The sequence below is a fragment of the Podarcis vaucheri genome (genome assembly GCF_965113315.1).
Source record: "Podarcis vaucheri genome assembly, chromosome: 13".
NCBI lineage: Eukaryota > Metazoa > Chordata > Lepidosauria > Squamata > Lacertidae > Podarcis > Podarcis vaucheri.
In genome coordinates this window covers 37,809,687-37,836,604 of record NC_138751.1, presented here as the reverse complement: position 1 = coordinate 37,836,604, position 26,918 = coordinate 37,809,687, and the positions used below count along the sequence as shown (strand labels likewise).

At 47.0% G+C, this 26,918-nt stretch overlaps 1 protein-coding gene across 1 annotated transcript; it reads right to left on the bottom strand.

The window, feature by feature from the left end:
* Window positions 1-2,793: 2,793 nt before the first annotated feature.
* ARL5C (ARF like GTPase 5C) lies at window positions 2,794-25,031 on the bottom strand. Its single transcript, XM_082194563.1, has 6 exons — window positions 24,925-25,031; window positions 16,736-16,796; window positions 13,473-13,620; window positions 9,270-9,353; window positions 5,954-6,105; window positions 2,794-4,657 (listed from the first exon to the last, which is right to left on the bottom strand). Exons 1-6 carry the CDS (start codon window positions 24,968-24,970, stop codon window positions 4,609-4,611), a joined length of 540 nt encoding a protein of 179 aa, XP_082050689.1. The 5' UTR covers window positions 24,971-25,031; the 3' UTR covers window positions 2,794-4,608.
* Between the last annotated feature and the right edge of the window lie 1,887 nt (window positions 25,032-26,918).

Here is a 26,918-nt window from a genome sequence, read left to right as displayed (position 1 = left end):
AAACCTTGGGGTCTGGGATACTCCTGACCTGACAACCCTATATATTGCTTAATTCTGCCACACCTGCACCTCAAACCGCAATCCCAGCAAAATCCACTTCTTTAAATAATACTGAGAGCTGAATCTTATGCTCTGCTTAGAGACCTGAACCATTGTTATTATTATTAATTTTTTACAAAGCTTCCAGACCTGAATACATTTCTCAACTGGTAGTCTCATGGCTTTTTTTTTAGCCAGAACTCACTGGAACTCAGTTCCAGCACTTCTCAGGTGGGCGCCATTGTCATTATAAGAGAACAAGAGTTCATGGTGAATTCAAGCACCTCTTTTTCTATTAAAAAATAGCATTGGGTAGACTGATAGGCTAAACACACAATATGAGGGGAAACATCCCGTTATCATTTTATAAAAGCTTTTTGCACTACTACGAGTGAGGATAAAGGTGGGGTTTTGCTCCACAACACCCAAGATGGCAGCCGGACAGTAGAAATGTCATGTAGTTCCTAGTTCAAAAAATGCAGGAACAGGCAAGGTGTGAAGCGAGATTTGTGATGGTGCAGATGAGCACTGGGTCAGCCCAAAAGCCTCCTGGCAACTCAAAAAGTACTGGTACTTTCTAATTATAGCAGAGCAGCCAAGACACAAAAGGAATAAGGTAGTCAGTGTTCTGTGTTAATATTTGTTTTCCACATGTTCTTCCTATAGTGAGGCTTTGATATTGACTCAAAATAACCTGCCAAATATTTGATTACAGATCCCCCATTGTAAAAGATCTGAGCAGCCTTGATTTTCATGTTTTTCCAGGGCTACCAAGTTATCCTGTTACTAGGGCCGCCCCACCCATGAGGCAAGATGAGGCGACTGTCTCAGGCGGCAAGGTCATCAGATCCTAATGTCGGTGTTGTCTTTCTCCGCACTCCTCTGCTTGTCCTTGATGCAGATCTTCCCAGGCAGGGAGGGAGGCACCATTTTGAGGTTCGCCTCAGGTGCTGAAATGTCTTGAGCCAGCCGTGCCTGTTACATGACCAGGGATGAGATTAACCACAAGCAAGGAAGGCAAGGCAAGGCAAGAACAGCAGCTTTGCATGATGCAAAACTACACAGTGGAATACCTTCCTAATAAGTGGTATGCAAAGTTACAGCATTGCAGGACCCCCTATGAATTCTTAGTGGCCTGAGAGAGATTTGGGGTGGGCTGGTGGGATCGAGAGACTTTCCCTACCAACAGGTCGTCTTTCTGCATAGCTCTTTCTTCACAAAATGAACACAAGACTGACTGAAGCCCCTGAAATACGTTATATGCCAGCCTTCCAAGCCCCAGTGATGTTTTGGACTACAACTCCCATCACCCTTACTAGATCCAGGCTCTTTTGGATGAGACCAAGTTCCTAGATTCATTTCAATTGGGATCCAGGTCTGGCTTTGGAAAAGGACACTACTACTTTGGTTGCCTTGTCCGGAGAGAGATGGGGAATGTGACCTTGTTAATTCTACTTGATCCCTTCAAAGCCATCAACCCTGGTATTCTTCTAGAGCGAGTAGAGTTGGAAGGGACCCCAAGGATCATCTAGTCCAACCCCATTACGAGGATGGAACCTGCAACCTTGGCCATCTGAATTGGGAGTAGGTCATCCTGCCTTACTTTGCAGACGGGTGTCTCCTGAGGGTGGGTCTTGGTCAGCCCAATGAGTCCTCTAAGGTAGGCTATCACAAGGGTTGATTTTATACCCCATGCTAAGTTCTAATTTAAATTCTGGTTGGGGTCCTCTGGGGAAGTTGGACTGCCTTGCTATCAATGTGCTGGTGGCATGCAGCACGGGTGGCGCTGTGGTCTAAACCACTGAGCCTCTTGGGCTTGCCGATCAGAAGGTCAGCGGTTCAAATCCCCATGACAGGAAGAGCTCCCGTTGCTCTGTCCCAGCTCCTGCCAACCTAGCAGTTCAAAAGCACGCCAGTCCAAGTAAATAAATAGGTACCGCTGCGGCGGAAAGGTAAATGGTGTTTCCATGCGCTCTGGTTTCCGTCATGGTGTTCTGTTGTGCCAGAAGCAGTTTAGTCATGCTGGCCACATGACCCGGAAAGCTGTCTGTGGACAAACGCCGGCTCCCTCGGCCTGAAAGCGAGATGAGCGCCACAACCCCATAGTTGCCTTTGACTGGACTTAACCGTCCAGGGGTCCTTTACCCTTTACTTACCATTACTTCTCCTTTACATCCCCAGATGTGACAATGGATGTGCTAGACTGGCGTCTACGCTCAGTAATGGACTGGATGAAAACCAATAAACTGAAACTAGATCCAGGACTGCCTCTGGAAGCTGTGCAGAAATTGAAGCTAGTGCAGAATTCAGCAGCCAGATAGCTGATTGGGTCCAGGAGAGGACCTCCAGGCAGAGGTTTGGAAACAAGCGGAATAAAAGGCAGGCTATCCGCCTGCCAGAAGACTGGCCTAATCACAGATGCTCCAGATGGCAAGATTAGTCTGCTCAGAAAATACGGTTTGCCACAAGCCAGTTTTAAGATTTGATGTACCAACCTGAGTTATGTGCTTCGGATTAGGCTTACCAACCGTAGCACCTGTAGGGTTCCAGGCAAGAAATGGCTGCGATGCCACTCTGCAGCTGCTGACACCTGCAGGTGCAAGTTGCATAGGACCTTGATAAGTCATATGATGCTGTGGTGGAGCAGGAAGTCACACGCAGTTGTGGCTTGGGTCGATACGGGGCAAAGGTTTTGCTTGCAGGAAGATCTGGCAGTAAGTAGCAAGTCACGAGTGTGCAAAATATAAGGACACATTTAATAAAGAAACGTTTTAATTAAAAAAACCCCCTCCAAACAGATCGTGTCTGGAAATATTAAAAAGAAACCCCACAATGGGAGAACGTTTAAAATGTGTGAGAGGGAAATCTTTCTCTGCTAAAACACAGCAGAACTTTCCAGTTACAGACTACATAATTCCTGTACCTTTATAAAGCATATTGTACAGCCTCCAAAGGTAGATGCCATTTACCACACTGGAGAAACTGAGGCACTACGTGTAAGTTTCTATGTCTTGGCCTACACATGCAGCAGCATGTGGTGGTCACACAGTTGAGTCGCCAGGATGGACTGCACCATTCAAGACTGCATCCTAAAATCACACTTCTGAATGTATTATAGTTGTAAAACTCTACACAAATGGAAAACTGGTTTAGCACGCAAAAGGGCTGTGCCAGAATATTCTCTCTCATATGTGAGTTTTCTTTGGGGGCGGGGCGGGAAAAGGATTTTTAAAAAAACACGAGGGATGCCACTTTTGAATATCCCCTCATCTGCAGTCCAAAATGGTCCTGTTTGCTGTACTGCCTCATTCTGCTACATGCGTAAAGCACATTCACAAAAACTGCATATTAATTGCAAACGAAAACAATTGTTTACAAGGCGTACAGTCGCCAGCGGGTTGTGGCCGACGAAATTCAACAGAGCAGTCCCGTTGAAATGACGAACCTAAGCAAATTATGTGCATTCGTTTCAATGTGTCTCCTCTGAGTAGGAGTAACATTGGGTACAACCAGTCATGTCTAGTCTGACCCCAACCTCTGTGGCTTGCAGCAGGGGTTTTGTAGGCTCTCAGGACCGGGCAGCGATGGGGCTGAGTCACATGTGAACTCTTGTTCCCCATTCCTCCAAACTCTCCTGGTGTTTGCACAAAGGTTTAAAAATAAGCTTGTCATGCCGACTTAGCAAATTTTTCTTCCTTGCTTAGCTTATGATGGTAGCGGTTGACCTTTTTCCCCACACACGAAAATTCTGCCACTCTTACTGGAACTGATTTCTGCGTATACCACAGCTTCCTACAGATTTCATGTCCCAGACTTGCCTTGGCACGCCAAGAGAAATCCCCCCCAGAAGATGCAGCCGAGACAGCTCTTTCTCAATCTCGGCAAGCCAGGTTCGCATGCAAAAGGAAGGAGGTCAGGACTCTAGCAAAAACGGCTTGGAAGAGAAGCACCAAAGAGCAACTCAGTGCCCAGATTGTTCTGTCATCTACTTATCCACAGTGAAATGGGAACAACCCTTTGGGAACACAAAGAATCGGCTCCAGAAGTCTCTTCCACATCTTCTCAATGTGGGAAGCACAGCCCGGGTATGTCAGAGCCCAGAGCGAAAGGTCAAGGTATATGGTTTGTGTTGATCCCACAATCAGAAAGCAAAGCCTGTTTCTTTTTCAGGAAGGCTGAAGGCACTACTTGATTTTTCGATGCTTAGCTCTTTCATAACCTTTCCCCACCCCAAACAAGGCTGACATTTTGAAAAGGTGTGCTTGAGCAAAGCTTTTAAAGTTTTCTCCCTTCCGCCATGCCGTGAAGAATGGTCCCTTTTCGTAAGGCAAAGTCGGTCCAAGAAGAAGCTCCCCTCCTCCATCTCTGCAGGCACAATTCATAAACGCTTTCTATAATGGTCCATGTTTTAAGAAATGTATACAATCAAGTTCTGTTGGCTTTGGGAAGAAAGGTGGGGGGGAAGTGTCAAGGTCCAGTAAGTCCTGAGTGTTTGTAAAAAAACCCAAATGGAAATAAATACACGGACAAGTTTGTTTTTCCTCTTCCCAAAAGCAGCTTTGGCTGACGTCACTTGGCTGCAACTCTAGAAATCATCCATTCTAAACCAGCTGGAAGGCTGCAGGGAGCAGAGAGGAAGAGTTAGTGATGGGGAAATCACAAAGCCAGTAACCAACCCATATTATCACTACTGTCTGGCAAGGGACAAGTGCCCTGTCTTCCTCCTAATTTGTTCTTCTTATCATATCTCCATCCTAAGCCCAGACTGAGGGTTCACCCACACTGCCCTCCTACTTTCCTTTGGGCAAACGTGCTGTTTACCAAACATTAATCAGTTTTTCTGCAAACTGACATTTGTTCCAATTCAGTGGCGAACTACAGAAAGCACGGAACAAATGGAAAACCTCTTGGATTCTTACTTTCTAGGCCAACGACAAGCAGAACTGAGGATGACCCCTGAGTCAAAAATGGTGAAGCCACATTATCAGAAATAACAAATGTTGACTAAAGTGGGGGACAGAACGGACAATATTTTTCCATTAGAAAAATATTAGGGCAGTCACCGGATTAGAGAAACCTCCGATCAGTTATATGAGTTTTCACGGATTACAGTAAACGAATTTATGTTCGTAAGAGAGAACATATCATTCCTCCTTCTGTCCCACCCTTTATGTCTCCTTTGCCCCACAATCAGGATGCAGATTTGTAAGAGATAAAAACACTGGTGCCTAAGACTTAAAGTCCCAGGATCCTTTGAAACAAAATCTGGGCAAAATTGGTGAAGTAGCAAAGGTTTATTGAAAGAAAAAATGGTTAACACGAGCTCTGCTAAATTTGCAAACCTTGTCAAAGTCTATACATCCTATTATTCTGCAGGCAGTTGCTTAAAAACATCCTTTTAAAATGGCTAAGTTATGAATTGAGGTCTTTAGACCTGCAAAGCATTACTAAAAGCATCCTTAAAATTATAAAAAAAAAAAACACATGGAAAGGCAACATATATCTCACAATATTTAAGATGGCAATTGTAACTTGAAATTTCTTTTATATATAAATACTCGTGTGTGTGTGTGTGTGTGTGTGTGTGTTGTTTTTTAAACAGCTGGTTTTGGACAATTAAAACAATTTTAATGCACAAATTAAGAGTTTTAGCACTAGAAAACACCAAAAAAGCACCAGATCTTGGATGTAAGAAGATGCATCGTTTATTTTGTTTTACTGTGACAGGAACAAACTGCCGTGAGCCCTTGGATCACACATTCCTCCCTCCCTCCTCTAGTGTTGTTGCAATTAGCTACACCTTGTCATTTCATCCAGACCTGACAAACGTGGCTAATCATATTTTTTTGATAGTTTAAAACAAGCCCATTTCAAACCAGAGATTACGAAACTGGCCTAAATGGGTGGTACTCACCCCTCTCCTGTGAGCGCGCAACATCCCTGAATATGCCACGGGTGGTCTTTGATAGAGCTCAAGGTAAGAAAGTTTGAGATCTCAGAGGTAGACATGGAATTTTTGACATCCTGCTTGTTGGCATAAATCAACACAGCTGCATTACGCAGGTCCTGGGGAGAGGAAGAAGAAAATTCCCCGTTTACGTCCAACTCTCTGACCCACACTACTGCCCACCCAAAACCATAAGACTGAACTAACAGCTTAAAGATATGGGAGTCACTCCGTAAAAATAATAATAATAATAAAAAATCTTAGACAGCCAAATTAATATTTGTAGTAACCAAATGTAGGTCCATCTTAGGACACCAGAAGATAACGTGTGCGAGATACACATTTGAACTCTGTGTACCTGCAGCATTTGAATTATTTGTCTGACCAGCTTCTGTAGAGCTTAGGGTGTCAAAATCCCCACTCAGCCATGAAGCTCACTGGGTGATTTTAGGCTGTTCATACCAGTTGTGACTTTACCTGAGGAGATTATTATCTAGCCAGTTTACCTGAAGAGATTATTATCTAGCCAATTTGCCTTGAATTTACCCGAGGAGATTATTATCTAGCCAATTTGCTAACCAATATATGGGGGGGGGGCTTTGTCAAGTGCTTTGCTGAATACAAGATAAATTACATCCACAACATTCTCACAATCCACTAGCCTAGTAAACCAATTTTTAAAAAGGAGTAAGATTAATTTGATGGGATTCAGTCTTTACAAATTCATGTGAGCACCTAATCACTGCATTGTTATCAAAATGCTTACAATTATAGACTTGCTTGAACATCAGTTCTAATATCTTTTTCCTGGTGTCAAAAGTCAGCCTGACAGGCCTGTAGTTTTCCAGATGTTCCTTTCCTCCATTTTTGAAGATTGGAACATTGTCTGCCTCCAGTCCTGTGGCATCTTATCCGTTTTTCAGGATTTCTCAAAGGTGATAGGAAAAGGTTCTGAGAGTACACCAAGAAGATCCTTCAATACAACTGATCTGCTCTGAACTCGTTTAAAATAACTAGGTATTTCCTGGCCGCCTCAGGTGTGGGGAAGCTTTGGCCCGCCAGATGTTGCTGAACTACAACTCCCATCATCCTTTGTCATTGCTAGGGGAGTTGAAGTTTAGCAACATCTGGAGGGCCAAAGGTTCCTGACTTCTGATAGAGATGTATCACCAAGCACCTTAGTGAATATTTGGCCTCTTCCCTGAGGCAATTTGTGCTCAACTGTCAAGCCTGGTCTACACACGCAGGCAGCAGAATGAGATGGCAGAATGGAATGCGTTATTCCAGGGTGGGGAATGAATGAACGAATCTTTATTTGCATGGGGATAAGGCCGCTGCTTGCCATGTGAAGACTCCCTGCAAAGACTCACTGGGGAGGAAGGCTCTGGCACAACCTGCTGCCGGCTAAGCTAGCTTTCTACTTGTGGGGTGATTGTTCCAGAGCAGAACATTCAAAAATGAGATCCTCGTCCAGTCTGAAATAAAACAGTTCGTTCGGACCACCACAGAACTCTGCCATCTCAATGGCCACGTGCAAGTCAGGCCTTTAGGCAGCACTAGTCCAGCAACTTTGGTGGAGTTGCCCCAAGTCCAGAATTTCCCGGACATGGCCGGAATACAACAGTCGGAAGCAGTGTCTGGGTGGAAATCGCTGAAGTGTCTGGGAAAATCTGGACATATGGCAGCCCATGTTGGTAGTGTAGTTTTTGGTGAATACAGTGGTACCTCGGGTTAAGTACTTAATTCGTTCCGGAGGTCCGTTCTTAACCTGAAACTGTTCTTAACCTCAAGCACCACTTTAGCTAATGGGGCCTCATGCTGCTGCTGCCGCCGCGCTGCCGGAGCACAATTTCTGTTCTCATCCTGAAGCAAAGTTCTTAACCTGAAGCACTATTTCTGGGTTAGTGGAGTCTGTAACCTGAAGCGTATGTAACCTGAAGCATAGGTAACCCGAGGTACCACTGTATAATTAAAAATAGATCAAAAACTCCTCTCTCTTTCTCTCTCTCTTGCCAAATCGAGAGAGAAAGAAAGAAAGAAGATAGATAGACAGAGAGAGATAGACAGACAGATAGATGATAGAAAGAAAGCTCAACAACTTTGCCCCCCTCCCAAAAGCTCAACAAATTGTCCTGATTTTCATTTTTTGAAATATAAGAACCCTCAACTTTGGTTGTCATCAAGCATCATTGGCTCATGGTTAATACCATATTTTTTGCTCTATAAGACTCACTTTTTCCCTCCAAAAAAGGGAGGGGAAATGTGTGTGCGTCTGTCAGAGCTGCTACCAGGTCCCAGCTCACATAGGACCACGCCACACAGCGTCCACTTTAAAAGAGTCTTTATTGAGTTACAGGTTTCATTTCCGAACTGCAGCGTGCAGCTCTACACCTTCTGCCCTAGGTCGGCGAAGACCCATCTGAGTCCCCGCCTCTTGCACACCAGCTTAATACCCTAGCCTTGCTCCACCTCCTTCGCCTCTCCCTACGTCTCTGGGTCCTTCTGCCCCCCTGGGACTCCTCCCTTCTACTCTCCTCTGACGCTGACCCCCCTGATCCTTCCGCTTCCTTTCGGCGGGCTTTGGGACCTGGCTCACTCTCCGGGCTGCTTACTGCTCCAGCTTCCGCTGCATTTGAACTTGGCGCGCGCGCCCAACTCTCTACTTTCCTCTTGACCGTTGCCTCGCTCTCTGAGGAGGGCGTGACCACCCCTGACTCGTGCCCTCCCTCCTGCTGACGGCCTCCGGAACCCGATGCCTGGCTGCCTTCCTCCCTGCTGCTCTCAGTCTTGAGCGTGGGTCCCGACTTCCAGCTGCTGCTCTCTGAATCTCCTCTGTTCCCTTCCTCCTGGGGTGTCCCCCCGGATCCCCCCCTTGCTCTGCTCACTGGGGCTCCCTTTTGGGAGTCCTCTGACTCACTGCTTAGGCTTGGAGATCTCGGGTCGTCATCATCACTCATTCTCCCTTCGGCTTCCTCCCCCTCGCTCTCTGTTTCCACCCTTCTCTGCTTCTCTGCTTCTGAACCCCTGACAGCGTCTTATGCAGCGAATGCAGGCTGTGCAGCTATCCCAGAAACCAGAACAGCAAGAGGGATTGCTGCTTTCACTGCGCAGCGATCCTTCTTGCTGTTCTGGCTTCTGAGATTCAGAATATTTTTTTTCTTGTTTTCCTCCTCCAAAAACTAGGTGCGTCTTGTGGTCTGGTGCGTCTTATAGAGCGAAAAATACGGTATACAGCTTGCAAAACAGCCTCACCTCTGTCTGCTGTGTGGCCCGGCAGACTCACCTCATGAGCAAGCATCTTGTACAGCTCCTCTTTACTCACTGTCAGCCTCTCGCGGTCTGTGCTATCGATCACCAGAATGACAAACTACAAAGGAAGCAGAAAGCACCAAAAGCTATGAGCTCATCTCGGCAACAGAACCCATAGTTATGGGGCTGAAACCTAAAACCTAGTAAGCCTGGGTGCTGTTGTTTGATCCCTATCAGGAAGCTCTCCCCCCCACCCCCCACCCCCCAAGGCCCCACTTCTGTGGAAAGACCTCCCTCTCCTGAAGTTCTCCTAAGTCCAGCTTTTTAGTCTCTCAAATGGCATGTAAAAAAAATGAGGCAATCTCCTCTTCTACACGATGTTCTGGGGGCTCCTCCAAACCCCTCCTGGGCCAGTTGGGGGGCGGGCGGGCTGGAGAAAGCCCCCTTGTGGTAGCAGAAGACCTTGCACCTCCAGTTTTTGTTTTCATTTGGATTCGTTTGGGGTTTTTTTTATTGTACAGTCATACCTCGGATTAAATGTGCTTCAGGTTGAGCGCTTTTGGGTTGCGCTCCGCGGTGACCCAGAAGTAACGGAGCGTGTTACTTCCGGGTTTCGTCGCTCGCGCATGTGCAGACGGTCAAAATGATGTCACACGCATGCGCAGAAGCGGCGAATCGCGACCCACGCACGTGCAGATGCGCAGTTGCGTGTTGCGTTCGCTTCTGGATGCAAATGGGGCTCTGGAACAGATCCCGTTCGTATCCAGAGCTACCACTGTACTGCATTATGAAAAAATAAAATTTTATGGAACAAGAGGGGAAAAGAAGAAGAAGAAAAAATAACATAAAGTTGAGCAAAACCTCAAAAAAGCCAAGGAGTGGATGGCAGAGGTCATGGCTGAGCTGGAATTTGGTTATAGGCTCTGTATAGCTCCTGGCTCTGCCACTTTGAAACACTGGAATCTGCCCTATACAAAGTCAGAACAGTGGGTCCATGTAGCCATGTCTACACAGGCTGGCAGCAGCTCTTGGGGTAGGGGTTCGGATAGGAGTCTTTCCCCATCACAACTTGGAGATATGGGGAACTGAACCTAAGACCTTCCACATTAGGGTTTCCCAAACTTGGGTCTCCAGCAGTTTTTGGACTACCATTCCCATCACTCCTGACCACCAGTCCAGGTACCGAGGGATGATGGGAGTTGTAGCCCCAAAACAGCTGGAAACATAAGTTTGGGAAACCCTGTTCTACATGCAAAGCAAATGTTTTACCCCTGAGCTACGGCCCTTCCCGGTCGCTTGCCATAAACAGCATCAAATTTATGCAATATACACATACAGAAACAAAAACTGCTCAAGGAATTACCAAATTAAAATTTTGTCGGAGGGGTAGGGAGAGGAAGAATACACAGGGCCATCGAGTTTCCTCAACTTCTCCCATAAGCGATACATAATTGGTGTGAAAACTGTTTTAAAAAGGGGTGAGGTTTATTTTGGGTGAGTGGATTGTCTTGCTTTGTTGATTTGGTGCCTGGACAGAAACTGAGAAAACACATAGACGGTGGTTGGGGGAAACGAAGGGGGCGGGAACATTCTGCTTCTAGAAATGTCAAGAATGTCCTCTTGGCAGTCAAACGGACGTGTCTCAGCCTGGCTTTGTTCTGCCAGAGCAGATGGAGAGCTGCGTGTGACGCAGACAGGGCTCAAGTCTCGTTCCTCCCAACAAAATATTATTTTAGCCTCATTCCCAACGACCTGGGAAGAAAGGCTAGCAAAGCCTAGCTAAGCATGGGTTAGGGAAGGTATTTTGCAGTGTAAATATGCCAAGAGGGATAAAATAGTAGACAGAACACGGCTATTTGGGTTTGAGACAACTGTGAATACCGTTAGAGGAACAAGGAAAACTGCCTTTGACTGAGTCAGACTGTGAGTCCATCTAGGCTGGTATTATTTATACAACATGAACAGAACGCAACCCGCGTCTGCACGTGCGCAGGTCACGATTTGCTGCTTCTGCGCATGCGCATGACATCATTTTGAGCGTCTGCGCATGAACGAGCGGCGAAACCCGGAAGTAACCCTTTCCGGTACTTCCAGGTTGCCGCGGGACGCAACCTGAAAACGCTCAACCTGAAACAAACGCAACACGAGGTATGACTGTACAATAATATACGCAAGCATACAGCACAAGTAAATATCATCTTCCCTTAAAATCAGATCAAAGTTATAATCCACCTTGGAACTTCTGGGGGTTCACTCTTTTTTAAATTTCAGCTTGCTCAAATTAACACGTCGCCTCTGCAAACCACTGACACTTGGGTTCAAAATTACTGTGTGCATTTTCTACGCTGGAACTTCAAACAGCGCAAGTTGAGGGGGCAGATATTTCTGTTCATCAGATAGCAGGTGAGTCACGATGTCCTGAACTGGCCTCCAACTACATTGCAACGTGAGACAATTTCCAGGACAGGCAGTGCAGAACACAATGAACTAAACCCATGACACCAGCCTTCCAAACTTGCACTAGGTCAGAAATTGGTCCTTCCAGCCCAGTGTCGTCTGCAGCAAGTTGGGGAGAAACTCAAGCCGAGCCACCTCATTTGGCCTAAAAGGAAGTTTCGGCCAAGCCATGCCCACAAGCCCTAGAGATGATGTCAGGTGTGGCGCAAGCTCCCTGCTGAAAGTCCATCAGCTGATGTGCCTTTGTAACTATGCAGGTGAAGGAAAACAGGTCACCTGATGTCATTGTGACATCAGGTACAGTGGTTCCTCTGGTTAATAACTTAATTTGTTCCGGAGGTCCGTTCTTAACCTGAAACTGTTCTTTACCTGAAGCACCACTTTAGCTAATGGGGCCTCCTGCTGCCGTCACGCCGCTGCCGCTCGATTTCTGTTCTCATCCTGAAGCAAAGTTCTTAACCCGAGGTACTATTTCTGGATTAGCGGAGTCTGTAACCTGAAGCATCTGTAACCTGAAGCGTATGTAATCTGAGGTACCACTGTAATTGACAGGCAGGGGTATCATCTGTCTCAGCTCTACCTGGTATACCAAACCTGAGATCTTCCACATGCAAAATATGTCCTTCACTGAGTTATGGCTCTTCTCCAGCCAGAATTGTTAAGCAGCCACTAACACCTAGATCTCACAAACAGCAGGCCAGGAAGCTGTGAATGGACAGCAGCACTTCAGGTTGGGAGTGGGAGCTCACAAGACTGAGTGCAGCACAACTAGCCTAAGGCAACTTAGTGAGCTCATAGTCGAAACATGATCTGTAGCTCAGCCTTAGTCACTGTCCAAGGCAGGGAACCTGGAACCCTAGTTTATATTGGGAAGGAATTGTCTCCCAGGTCTAATTGGCCAGTGACCCTAGAAGGGCACTTTGAGTCTTCTTCTAACTGCACATGGCTCAAATAATCTGCATTTCTTTACAGGCACCTTTTTCTGTAAAACACCTAACCCTCTGCTAATCTCACCCCAATCTGGATGGAACAGGTTGCTTCGCAGAAGGTGAATGGGTTGAGAGGATCATGCTTGCATCCAGGTAGGTAGTTCAACAGGGAGATGTGATATCTTGTACGGCAGAGGGTCACTCATTCTGGATCTTCTCTACGCTGCAATATTTCTTTTCATGGAATCAGAACTGGGAAGTGCCTAAAAGGTCATCTAAGTCCAGCCCACTGCCAGTCCAGAAAATCCACTTCTGCGACAGCATGCCTGATAAAAGCTGGCCACCTAGCCTCTGCTAATAAGGCAGAGCATCTTCCAAGCTCAAGCAGCTTGTGCCATTAGGAAATTCTTCTAATGTTTAGTTTAACTCCCTAATTTAGGTAAAGGTAAAGGTACCCCTGACCGTTAGGTCCAGCCGCGGACGACTCTGGGGTTGCACGTTCATCTCACTCTATAGGCCAAGGGAGCGAGCCAGCGTTTGTCCGCAGACAGCTTCTGGATCATGTGGCCAGCATGACTAAGCCGCTTCTGGAGAACCAGAGCAGCGCACGGAAACACCATTTGCCTTCCCGCCAGAGCAGTACCTATTTATCTACTTGCACTTCGTGCTTTCAAACTGCTAAGTTGGCAGGAGCTGGGACCGAACAACGGGAGCTCACCCCGTCATGGGGATTTGAACCACCAATCTTCTGATCGGCAAGCCCTAGGTTCTGTGGTTTAGACCACAGCGCCACCCGCGTCCCAACCCCCTAATTTACTTTCGCCTTATTTGGCTGAATCCATGCAGCTCACCTCTGTGTTGGAATAGTAGGTGTGCCAAGTAGACCTCAAGGTTTCCTGCCCACCAATGTCCCACATCAGGAAGTGTGTCTTGCGCAGGACAATTTCCTCCACGTTGCTGCCGATTGTAGGAGATGTGTGCACGACCTCGTTCATTAGGCTGGAAGGAGATCAGAGAAGTAAGCCGCCTGAGCCCTCAACAGCTACCTCGCCACCCTCCAACCTGCAAAAATGAGCTGGGCTTATGAGACACGTTGGCCTTCCTCCCCTGGCTCTGATTAACAATCTACAACATCTTGGAGATGCTGGGAAGGCTTGTGACACAGGATTCCTCAACCCGAATCTCTATGGAAGTGGCTAGACTACAACTCCCATCTTCCCTGGCGATTGGCCATGGTGGGTGAAGCTGACGGGAGGCCACCAACATTTGGAAGGGTCCAGACTGGAGGGTAAGGCTGATTTCCGGCAACAATAACCCTGCCTTGGCATTGGGGAGCTGTGCAATACAGAGCTCTGTGCAATACACTTTGTGCAATACACAAAGGCCAATGGGAAAAGGTTGTTGTGGTTGTTAAAATTTGTATACTGCCCTATACCTGCAGGTCCCAGGGTGGTTCACAAGAGAAAATCACAATATAAAAATACAATACACATTTTTTAAAAAACCTCAAGAATTCCCCCCTCCCGAACACATTTTTAAAGGGCATTGGATGTCAATCAGCCAAAGGCCTGGTTAAAGAGGAACATTTTTGCCTGGCTCCTAGAAGTATACAGCATAATGAAGACGCCAGAAGAATCTCCCTGGGAAGAATATTCCACAGCACAGTGTCCAACTCAAGGCCTGAGGGCTACATGTGGGCTACATGCTGGCTAGGGATGATGGGGGCTGGAGCCCAGGAACCACTGGATGGCCAGAGGTTACCAATCCCTGACCTACATTAAACCAAAAGGGAGAGAGATTTACGGACTTCTAAAATGAGTGTAGGATGGGGAAGTCCTCCCAACAGAAAGCACTTTGTTGATTTCAGCTGAATCCCTATTAGGTCCTCTTAGATCCCAGAATGCAGATTCCTTGAGGTTTAGCTGATCTCTCTCTCTCTCTATTTTATTTTATTATTTTATTTTATTAATATTTCAGGTACAGTGGTGCCTCGCAAGACGAAATTAATTCGTTCCGCAATTCTCTTCGTCTTGCGGTTTTTTCGTCTTGCGATGCACGGTTTCCCATAGGAATGCATAGAAAATCAATTAATGCGTTCCTAGGGAAACCGCCTTCAGACCAGGTCCGGGGACAGTCTGTCCCCGGACCTCTTCTGAAGGCTGGGGGGGGGACAAGGGCTTTTCTTCCCACCCCCAGCATTTTAAAAAACCCTGGGACAGCGGAGGACTTCTCCGCTGTCCGGGCGATCTTAAAATGCTGGCGGGCGGCATTTTAAAATCGCCCCGGACAGCGGAGGACTTCTCCGCTGTCAAGGGCGATTTAAAAGCCCCTGGGAAGGCAGGCAGGGGGGACAAAGACTTTTGCCCCCCGCCAGCCTTCAGAAGAGGTCCTGGGGGCAGCGGGAAGCGAAGCGCTTCGCTTCCCCGCTTCCCCCCGACGTCTTTTGCAGCAAGGGGCTGCGGGGAGATCGCTATCTCCCCCCAGCCCCTTGCTTCAGAAGAGGTCCTGGGGGCAGCGGGAAGCGAAGCGCTTCGCTTCCCCGCTTCCCCCGGTCTTTTGCAGCAAGGGGCTGCAGGGAGATCGCTATCTCCCCCCAGCCCCTTGCTTCAGAAGAGGTCCTGGGGGCAGCGGGAAGCGAAGCGCTTCGCTTCCCCGCTTCCCCCGGTCTTTTGCAGCAAGGGGCTGCGGGGAGATCGCTATCTCCCCGCAACCCCTTGCTTCAGAAGAGGTCCTGGGGGCAGCGGGAAGCGAAGCGCTTCGCTTCCCCGCTTCCCCCGGTCTTTTGCAGCAAGGGGCTGCAGGGAGATCGCTATCTCCCCCCAGCCCCTTGCTTCAGAAGAGGTCCTGGGGGCAGCGGGAAGCGAAGCGCTTCGCTTCCCCGCTTCCCCCCGACGTCTTTTGCAGCAAGGGGCTGCGGGGAGATCGCTATCTCCCCCCAGCCCCTTGCTTCAGAAGAGGTCCTGGGGGCAGCGGGAAGCGAAGCGCTTCGCTTCCCCGCTTCCCCCGGTCTTTTGCAGCAAGGGGCTGCGGGGAGATCGCTATCTCCCCGCAACCCCTTGCTTCAGAAGAGGTCCGGGGGCAACGGGAAGCGAAGCGCTTCTTCCCCGCTTCCCCCGACGTCTTTTGCAGCAATGGGCTGCGGGGAGATCGCTATCTCCCCGCGGCCCCTTGCTTCAAAAGAGAAGACCCGCTGTCCCCGGGGGCAAGCTTCGTTTTGCGAAGCAAGCCCATAGGGAAATTCGTCTTGCGAGGCAACTCGAAAACGAAAAAACCTTTCGTTTTGCGAGTTTTTCGTCTCGCGAGGCGTTCGTCTTGCGGGGTACCACTGTATTGTCTTTGGGTACAAAGAGTTGTATTCAGCTAAGTTCTAGTGCCACCCATAGTGAGTGCTACCCATAGTGAATTCAGTTGCACCATTTAGGTACAAACGACCCATATCTGCACGTCACACAATACTGTGAACAAGCAACATGCAAATGTACACTGTCTGGTCACTTCTACTTTGCTCCTTTACTGGGTGTGAACAAGAGAAACTAACCAGGAAGCCTTGGCTTCCTGTTATGTCCAAATCAGTAATTGTCTTCTCCTTATCAAGCAACGATTATTAGTCAGTTGTTGGGTGCTATCAGGAAGCCGAACAAACCATGAGTCCTGGTTCAGACATAACAGGAAGCAAAGGCGTCCTGGTTTGTTTCTCCCCATCTAGTGAGAAGAAAAGTGGGAGCAACTGGTCAATGCGCAGCAGGCATTGCATCAAGATAAGAGTGGATTTTTGCAATGTGCTGCAGACATGGCTGCTCCCCTCCTGTATGAATCTCCCCGTGCGTGAGGCACAGTTTAGCCCTGACATTTGAAACAGGCTCAGTCTTGCACCAAGTCCCAATGCAACCTGCATATGCACCATACATCTAAAGCACATTTAAAGCAAACTCCCCCCGCAAAATTGGAGTATACTCTTCACAAAGCTATCATTCCCAGCAGCCTTAAACTACAGTTCCCAGGATTCTTTGAGTGGTTGCGTTAAATGTATGGTGTGCATGCTTCACAGAACCCCTCATATCTAACCAGTAAGTTGAACATAAATAAAAATTCAATGTGTGATGGAGGTACTCACAACTGGTAGAGGATGGTGGTTTTCCCAGCATTGTCCAAGCCAATAATTATTACTTTATGCTCTGGAGGGGAACAAAACAAAGCAGATGTTCAAGATCTTGATAAACAAGTTTCCAAGGAAAATACAGTTTGAGATTTATTTAACTGGTCCATACACTGAACTGTGATCGGGGAGTTGGAGAAAAAGTAAAGTTGAAGGGTAGCTTTTTGCCCAATATCACCAATGAAATCATGCATGGGGGGTGGGGTGGGGAGCACAGCCTTATATGGATCTCTGTTTTTATGGACTCAGCGGGTAGTGCTGTGGTCTAAACCACAGAGCCTCTTGGACTTGCTGATCAGAAGGTCGGCAGTTCGAATCCCGGTGACGGGGTGAGCTCCCGTTGCTCTGTCCCAGCTCCTGCCAACCTAGCAGTTCGAAAGCACATGAAAGTGCAAGTAGATAAATAGGTACCGCTCCGGTGGGAAGGTAAAAGGCGTTTCCGTGCACTGCTCTGGTTTGCCAGAAGCGGCTTAGTTATGCTGGCCGCATGACCCGTAAGCTGTCTGCGGACAAACGCCGGCTCCCTCTGCCTACAGAGCGTGCAACCCCACAGTCGCCCATGACTGGACCTAACGGTCAGGGGTACCTTTACCCTAGAATCATTTGCATGCACAACTTTAAACAACAACAAAACCTGTACAGTGGTACCTCAGGTTACATACGCTTCAGGTTACATACGCTTCAGGTTCCAGACACCAGAAATAGTGCTTCAGGTTAAGAACTTTGCTTCAGGATGAGAACAGAAATCATGCAGCGGTGGCGCAGCGGCAGCAGGAGGCCCCATTAGCTAAAGTGGTGCTTCAGGTTAAGAACAATTTCAGGTTAAGTACGGACCTCCGGAACGAACCTGAGGTACTACTGTAGTTGTTTAAGAGATTTCCAGGGGTGCCCCACTCCTCAGAAATGTCATGGGCCACTGCAGTAACACTTTGCTCTTATTACCAAATTTAGACTCCACACATGTACCAAACATGCTTATTCACAGCTATTCTGAAAGTTCTACCAGTCTGAGTCAGTCATCCCAATCAGGTTTCAACTTTTGACTACTAGAAGGTGAATGTGACTTTTCTCAATCTCTTCCAAGGAACTCAGAATGGCATATGCAGCCCCACCCTCTCTAAGGTGATCATGCATCTTACTTCCTCAGCCTCTATCGGAAGGTATACTGTATTTTGTTTGAAGGGTTGCCTATCTAAGTCCAGTTGAAATGTCAATCACCCCAAGAAGGCAGAAAGGGGGGAGGGGGGCTGAACCTGCCCATCATCAATAGTTAGCAGCTAGAGAGTAGACCGAGCAGTGATGTTGGGTTCTCCTGATGAAAATCTTCCCCGTTCTGGCAGGATGGACTGAATTTCTATTTAAGTTACAGTAATTCTTTCTAGATTTGCATCTATACCATAAATGTGCATGTGCTAATAGTGTGTGTGTGTGTGTGTGTGTGAGAGAGAGAGAGAGAGAGAGAGAGAGAGAGAGAGAGAGAGAGAGATGTTTCCTAACCTTGCTTAAAGAAGTGCAAAGTGCCCCTTTTTCTGCACACTTTCAAAGCAGCAAACTGAAAAAGGATGAGTTAGGAATGGAAGCTGCATGACCCAAACTCTCCTTGGCAGCAATGGCAGTAAAACAGAAACCTATCATCCTCTAGCTAGCGTATTCCCCTGTGCACAAGAAGACTACCGCCATGCTGCCCAAGTTTGAGCGACAAAGAGCAATTCAGCATTCTTATAAACAGGAACAGAAAGTTTTTTATGCAAAGACGCTCAATTGTCATACATGCATAACCTTTTGCAGCTGAAACAGTGGCTATACATGAATAGTTTGACTGGAAGACAACGAACAACAGGCATAATATGTCCTGGAGCATCCCAAACTCAGCTTTTTCCCATGCCAGTGTGTTCCTCTCTAGACATCCTTGTGCAACTGCCAGGGCCCCATCAACCCAGCCTTGCAACCCCACACAACCCAGTCTTGTATCCTCACACAACACCCCAGCCTTCTGCTGGGGAGCTGTCATTACAAATTACTGACAATGAATCAAACTCAAATAGCAACTGTTTGGCACAGATCAGAGGAGCACCAAAACTGGAGAAACTCGCAGTGATGTACGAGTTCCTCTCTCTGTTTCTATGGGTCCGGCTCTGTTTCTATACTTCCAAAAGCTGTGGCATCCACATCGACCAAGCAATCTTTTGCTATCGCACATAACACCAAGCTATGGTTTACGAAACCTTAGCTTAGTGTTGTGTGAATCCCGTCCAGCCTCTTTAAGTGTGGTGTCTTTACTGCCAACAAAGGACCCTTGTCATCCCTTCCAACTCTACAAGTCTATGAAAACCATGACCTGAAGCCATGGTTTGTTCTTGGGTTATGAACCTTGATTGTTTTAACTGTGGCATTATGTGTGTGACCCCAGTAGCCTTCCATAACCATGGTTTCTATGACCACCCCACCCTAGATTTTCACCAAACTACAAAGGCATAAGGTAAGAAGAGCTGGGGGGCGGGATCCAAATTTGGGGTAATTAAGCCATGGTTTGTTTGGTCACCCATATGATGAGTTGTGGTTTGTTTCAAAACAAACCATAGCTTAGTATTAGGAGCCAAGCAAACCAACATGTGGACTGCAATGTGTGTACTCACTTTGTCATCCCCTTTTTTCATTACAGTGGTATCTTGGTTCTCAAACTTAATCCGTTCTGGAAGTCCGTTCCAAAACCAAAGCGTTCCAAAACCAAGGTGCACTTTCCCATAGAAAGTAATGCAAATTCGTTCCAGACTTTTAAAAACAACCCCTAAAACAGCAATTTAACATGAATCTTACTATCTAACGAGACCACTGATCCTTAAATGAAAGCCATAAACAATGTACTGCAGACACACAATCAATTAATCTATCAATAGTTGAACTGGGTTCCACACAGTCACAAAAACAAAAGAAAAAGAGCCTCAAAAACCAAAACACAAAATAAAAGGCAAAAACAGACAGACCTCAACGTAACACTCAAAACGGAATTGTGGCACTCAAATCGGAAGCGTAACACTCAAAACAGAGCATGTTCAGCTTATGAAAAAAGTTCGCAAACCGGAACACTGACTTCCAGGTTTGCAGTGTTTGGGTTCCAAGTTGTTTGAGTACCAAGGTGTTTGAGAACCAAGGCACCACTGTACTTGCCCCTTGCATTACCAAGAACCTTAGAGAGCTCAAAGAGGAACCACAATTCGAACTTAAGCTACAAGGAAGCAAAGACTTGGAAGCAAACGTTGCATTTCCAGCAACCCCCAGCCAGTGTAGCAAAGGCATCAGAGCACACAATTGTGGAGTCCAAAGGATGCCTGGAGCAAGGGAAAAGTTTGGCACAAGCTGCATATGGCCTTTATACTTCTTTCTATTCCTATCAGCAAAAAAACCAGGTACGAACGGAATTTCACTTTCCTCCGTTCCATCCCTTGGGCACTTTAGAAACCAACTTTGCAGCAGAGTACACAGAAGAAATCGGGACACAAAACAAACAGGTTGTACCTGGTTATGGCCGAGGTTAAAAGCCAAGACTCCAGTGAACAACTCCCCACCCGACAAGTGTTTTTAGTTCATGAACATTTCAGGAAAAGTTTGTTTTACGCTGCAAGTTGTAGATGATAATCTGTCTCTCCCCATCTCCCACATACGGCTAGGGTAAAAATTCCATATATGGCCAGATTAGGTAACAAGAAAGGCTTTTTTGTTGTTTTTGGCCAAGAGCCATGTTTTAAAATATCAGCTCCCTACCTATTAAGAAAGTGTTTGGTGGCTCCATCAGATAAACAGTTAAATTGCTTTCTGGAGAAGGAAGGAAATTCTACTGGAAGGTAAAGAATCAACACAATGGAAGAATTGGTTTTCTCCAGAGACTTATCCCAAGACTGGCCTCACATAACAGACTCCATTAGTGGTTTTGTTATGTTCTGTGGTATTTTATGCATTACGACTTGCTGTTACTTTAATTAAGTGTAGCTTAGTAATTCTTTGTTGCAACTGTCAAGTGCAAACTGTTCAATTATTATTTGCTGAAACTTAATTCTACTGTTTGCTTTATTATATTCTAACGGACGGTCGAATATTGCTTTATTCGATATACACATGTAGTTTATTTTAAAGTTATGATTTTATTATAACTTGTTTGCCTTGGCTCAGATTGTTATGAGGTGTGTGGTCTTTGCTGTGTATTTTGTTGTTTCTTCAGCTTATAAATCGCCTTGTATAGAAAGGCGATATGCAAATTAAAAGTGAAGAAGTGAAGAATTAACTCCATGGCCTCAAACGTCAGAAATAACACATGAGGCATGTATGCACACACACACAAACAAACAAAAAAATGGAATTAAGGAAACTTTTTCAGCCAAGGGCCACATGTGCTCATACAGAGCCCCCCAGGGCCCAGATGCAAACGAGGTACAGTCGCACCTTGGATCCCGAACCTCTTGGTACTCAGACGTTTTGGCTCCCGAACACCACAACCCCGGAAGTGAGTGTTCTGGTTTGCTAACGCTCTTTGGAACCCAAACATCTGCTGCAGCTTCCAATTGGCTGTAGGAAGCAGTGCCTTGGTTCCCAAACGTTTTGGAAGTCCAACGGAGATTCCATTTGACTTCCGAGGTACAACGGTAGTCTTTGTTGTTGTCATTGCAACACAAGCTAACACAGGGATGCCTACATCAGGGATGAAAGGCCTGTGGCGTTCACAATGATGCTGAACAACAGTACCCATAATTCCTTGGGCCATGCTGGCTAGGGGTGATGGGGGCTGGAGCCCAAGAACAGCAGGATGGCCAAAGGTTACCCATCCCTGACCTACATTAAACCAAAAGGGAGAGAGAACGACGGACTTCCAAAACAAGTGTAGGATGGGGAAGTCCTCCCAACAGAAAGCACTTTGTTGATTTCAGCTGAATCCCTATTAGGTCCTCTTGGATCCCAGAATGCAGATTCCTTGAGGTTTAGCTGATCTATCTATCTATCTATCTATCTATCTATCTATCTATCTATCTATCTACCGGAAGCGGCACTTTGGTTTCTGAACGTTTTGGAAGTCGAACGGACTTCTGGAACGGATTCCGTTCGACTTCCGTGGTACAACTGTACAGCAATGGATGAGACTCTTGCCTGCAGTAGGCTAAATTCCAGCGGCGCAGAAGCCAGAGGTTTCAACAAACAAATCTCTCCATCATTGCAAGCAAGAGGCATCATCACACTTCAAAGACACATCTAGCTAAGGAAGAGCACCCAGGGAGGGTGAGGAGCAGGGCAAGAGAATGTCTAGTTGCCAATTTGGGGCAAGGCGGCTCCAATGTTTTATTTTCCAAATGATGAACTGGCTGTGATTGATTCTCAGTTAAACATCCGGCTAGTTCAGACGACAACCTTGAGCTAGGTTAAGAGCTTTGAGAACTTCAAAGAAGAAAAGACGCTTGATCCAGGAACAGCCCACATATATATTTGGCTATTATTAATAGCAACTGCTCCTGCTCAGGCTGCACAGAAAAAGCATTTTGGTTCCAGAAATTCATTCCGATCGTGCAGATAAAATATAACGGACAGAATTCTACAGGATGTGGTGTCAGTGGGTAAAAACAGTCCCGATCCAATGATCCCCAAATGGTGGAGATGTCAGGTGCAAAACACACCTGGCTAATTTCGAACACTGACAGCCTCCTTCAACCTGGGGCTTGGGACTACAAACTCCATCAGTCACGATAACATGGCATTGCTGGTGGAGGCTGCTGGGAGCTGTAGTTCTGAAGGACTCCAGTTTGGAAAACTGGAGTTTGGAAAAAGGCTGCATTCTCTGGCCCAGGACAGTTGTTGTTCAACACATGCACACGCACAGACACACACACCAGTTTGTAGCACTTTGAACAAGTCTGCCTGCACACATTTTCAGGTATGCGTGCATCTTACATGCAGGTTTGTGCCTGCTTTGTGAAAATATTCACAGGAAAATATTCTCCTACTAATACATGTGGTCACAAGTGTTTCTACAGGAGTGTGAAGGAACCTCTGCATATAAACGTGTATTTAGAAACGGAAATGCAAAACTTGCCAGCATGCAAGTGGTGTGCAAGACAAGAATCTCTCACAAAGAGGTCTTTATCACTTCCCACCCCCCAAGGTCTTAAAAGGCTCTGAGCAGAAGCGGGTTTTTCATTGTCAGACAAAAGGGCCCCACCAACATGAAAGATGGTCTGAACAAAGGATGGAAAATCCTCTGGCCACCAAACACCTGCCTGAGCTAGCGAGCTGTACCAAACACAGACAAGAGGGGCTGTGCCGTCCCCCTCACACAAAAAAGAAAACCTCTGAACCTTCCACAGTTTCCTGTAGTCACCAGGAGGAGGGTGGTAGCTTCCTCCCACAGCCAACACACATTCCCCAAGGAAATGGATTTGTCTAGAACTTGTCCAAACTTTTTTCAAAGAGGGCCAGATTTGATGAAGTGAAGGGCTATGAGGGCCGACCAAAGTTGTTAACCTTTTTTTAGGATTGAAATTGTTGAGGGTTTTTTAGGATTTTACCCCAGGAAATAAGCTATAAACTGTCACAGGGGCTGGATTAAACTGACCAGCGGGCCGGATTCGGCCCCCAAAACGGACTTTGGACATGCCTGGTCTAGATCTTCTTGCTCTATTGTCCGTCTGGATTCAAACGGAAAATACACAGAGAGGTACAAGAGCTACAGGTTTTCCTCCTCCCAATAACTTCACATTTAAACGCAGCTGTCAAAGGCAGCCTTTGCTCGCTCCCTTATCCCATCTGTTCCCCAACAGACTTTCTCCTCCTCTGCATCTAAGACACAGACACACACACACACACCAGACACTTCACACACACCCCAGCCTGCCCTCTTAATAACACATATCCAGTCAGTTTTTTTGCCCTCACCAGACAGAAGTTATTTAACCTAGCAAGCGTGCCAGGCACATATTGAGTTATGCATACGTCAGCTGGCTCTGTACACCACAGCCCACAAGGAAACATGAAAGATGCTAATTGCTTCAGAGAAAACGCTGCATTATAGATGATCAACAGCAACGTCCCTCCAAGCTTTCAGGATCAGTCACCCTGTAGAGTTGGATGGGACCCCAGGGGTCATCTAGTCCAACCCCCTGAAATGCAGGAATCTCAAATAGATCGTTGGATGGCAGATGCCCATTCTGCCTCCTGCTGCTTCATAACATGGAAATCTCTTTCCACCGATGACACAATTCAGGCACCACACACACACACACACACAGAGAGAGATAGAAGGCTCCTTCTGCAGGGTGTATTTAAAGCAGCATCATACCACTTTAAACAGCCCCCTCCCAAAGAACCCTGGGAGTTGTAGTTTGCTAAGGGTGCTGAGCAATGTCCCTACTGTATTTGCTTCACAAAGCTATGAAATGGTCCACCCCACCCCCCCTTTCACAGGGAGTTCTGGGAATTGCAGATCTGTCAGAGAAACAGGGGGTCTGCTAACAACTCTCGGCGCCCTTATCAAACTACAGCTCCCAGAATTCTTTGGGGGGAATCCATGGCTGTTTAAAGTGGTATCATCGTGCTTTAAATGTGCAGTGCAAACGAGGCCACCGTGCCAACTCTCTTTGCACCCAACTTGCAGGAAAAGCCATTCTTTCCACAGCAGCCCAGGGCTTCTTTCTTCTGGTGTGTTGAAAAGGTCAGGGCTCGTCTCCCCCTCCCCTCCATTTCACCCTCCCAGATGGCCTTAAATTCCTTGAAAGGGGACGAGAAAGGGAGAGAAAGTGACTGAAGAAAAGACACAAAAACAAACGCGGAGAGAAGGCGAGGGGGGGAAGAGAGATGAAGGCGAAACTGACGAGAGGGGAAGAACAGAGAGGAGCAACTCAAGAGAAACGAAGGCAGCCTAGGAAGAAACCAAAAGAGGAGAGCAAAAGGAAGCAAGGGGCTGGGGGGGGGGGACCCGCCAGGGAAGGAGAAAAATCACACAAAGGAATGGAAACCAGAGCGAAGTCCATAAAAAGAGAAAGGAGGATGGATGCAAAGTTTGCAACAAAAGAGGGGGGAACAGGGAGGAGGAGAAGGGAGGCAGCGGGGGGGGGGCGAGGCAAGGTGCAGGGGCGACGAGAAAGCGTGGGAGGCGCGGGGGGGGTTCCTACCGCGGCTTCCGAAAACGCTCAGCAGCTTCGCGAAGAGCTGCCCCATATCGGAGCCCCGCAGCCGCCTAAGCGAGCCCTGTCCCCAGCCCCGCTTTATAGCCTCGGCCGGTGACACGTCCAGGGGAGAGGCGCGCCCGCGCTCCGGCTCCGCCCCCTCCTCCTCCTGCGCGCCTCCCTCTCTGGAGGGATTGTATTATTATTATTTTTTCCAAAGTGGGGGAACTCCTCCGGCGCGAGGGAGCCCCGGGCGAGGGCAACTGTCTGAGGATGAGAACGGCAAATACTGGGGAGAACGGCGCACGGGAAGGGCAAAGATCTTTTCCGGGTGGGAGGAGAGCATGTGCAAAGTGCTTTTGCTCCGGGCAAAGCGCGGGGGCTCGCCCCCCTCTCTCTGTCCTAGAAATCAACTGCTAGGAGTCTTTGCCTCCCCCCCATAAAATAGTTGACAGCATCTTAAAAAGCAGAGACATCACCTTGCCAACAAAGGTCCGTATAGTTAACGCTATGGTTTTCCCAGCAGTGATGTATGGAAGTGAGAGCTGGACCATAAAGAAGGCTGATCGCCGGAGAATTTTTTTTTAATTACTTTTTTATTCAAAATTAAAACAAAGCATATTATCCAGAAACATGTCATTCTTATTTCCCCCTTTTTTCCCACACTTACCAGGGTTGAGCATTGTGTGTTTCCCCGCATAATCCAAAGTGCTGGTATCGTTGACCTTCACAACTCTTTGATCATGATCCTTCTGGCTTTTGGGGTTTTAAAGCAGGAGGTTATCGGCCTTTTAGGGCACATTGGCAAATCGGAGAAACTGTCATAGGCACCACACAAATGCTACAACTGTTCCCTCCCCAGCTGTACAACCCACACCAGGAAAAAGAAAGCAATTGCTGTTATTCCAACGGGGGGAGGGGGGGACTTATATTGGCTAATGGAACCTGATTTCAGTAGGAGAAGCGCTGGCAAATCATGACTTTTTAAAAAATCATTTTTATTGATTTTCCAATAAAAACATCCAATCAACATATCCGAATCATAATCCAATTAAAAATAATAAACTAAAATAAACTAAAATTTTAAAACTGACCAAATTGTAATCCAAATTGTAATTATTACTTTTTCCTGGCTCCCCAAAGTCTGGGCAAACCATGACTTTAAGTTGCCACAAGACTCATATTTGGTTTCGATATGAAAGCTGACTAGAAGCATAGAATCATGGAATCGTAGAATTGGAAGGGAACCCAAGGGTCATCTAATCCAACCCGCTACAGTGCAAAAGTCCTGCCATGGTAATGTGTGCATTAAAGTGCCACAGGGAGACATCTGGCAGCTGACATCTTCCTACACTAGAGTAAAGGTAAAAAGCTAAAGAACCCCTGGATGGTTAAGTCCAGTAAAAGGGGACTATGGGGCTGCAGTGCTCATCTTGCTTTCAGGCCGAGGGAGCCGGCGTTTGTCCACAGACAGCTTTCCCGGTCATGTGGCCAGCAGGACTAAACCGCTTCTGGCGCAACAGGACACCGTGACGGAAACCAGAGCACACGGAAACACCGTTTATCTTCCCGCCGCAGTGGCACCTATTTATCTACTTGCACTGGTGTGCTTTCGAACTGCTAGGTTGGCAGGAGCTGGGACAGAGCATTGGGAGCTCACCTTGTCACGGGGATTCAAACCACTAACCTTCTGATCGGGAAGCCCAAGAGGCTCAGTGGTTTAGCCCACAGTGCCACCCGCGTCCAGAGTAGGAGGCCCTGTGAACTGAAAAGCAATACTAAATAAATGAACTATAACAATACACTGTGGTTTACTCTAAGAGAGAGAAATTCAGAGAGGCCCGGATCGCTTCCTGCTTTTGAGGCCCCCAAGCAGTCATTAAAAAAAAAGACAAAACACTAAACCAAAAATCTGATTTTTTTCTTAAAAAGAAAAAACCTTTCCCCCCCATGCTTTTTCTGTGCACATGCACTAATTATTGGTCTGATGGGACATGTTT

Coding starts and splice junctions, on each gene's coding strand:
- ARL5C (XM_082194563.1), bottom strand. CDS start 24,970: ATGGGGCAGCTCTTCGCGAAGCTGCTGAGCGTTTTCGGAAGCCGCG. Junction 6,106..9,269: donor ACAAGATGCTTGCTCATGAG/GTGAGTCTGCCG, acceptor TCCTCTCCCCAG/GACCTGCGTAATGCAGCTGT. Junction 4,658..5,953: donor TGCGCGCTCACAGGAGAGGG/GTGAGTACCACC, acceptor TGCTCCCTGCAG/CCTTCCAGCTGGTTTAGAAT.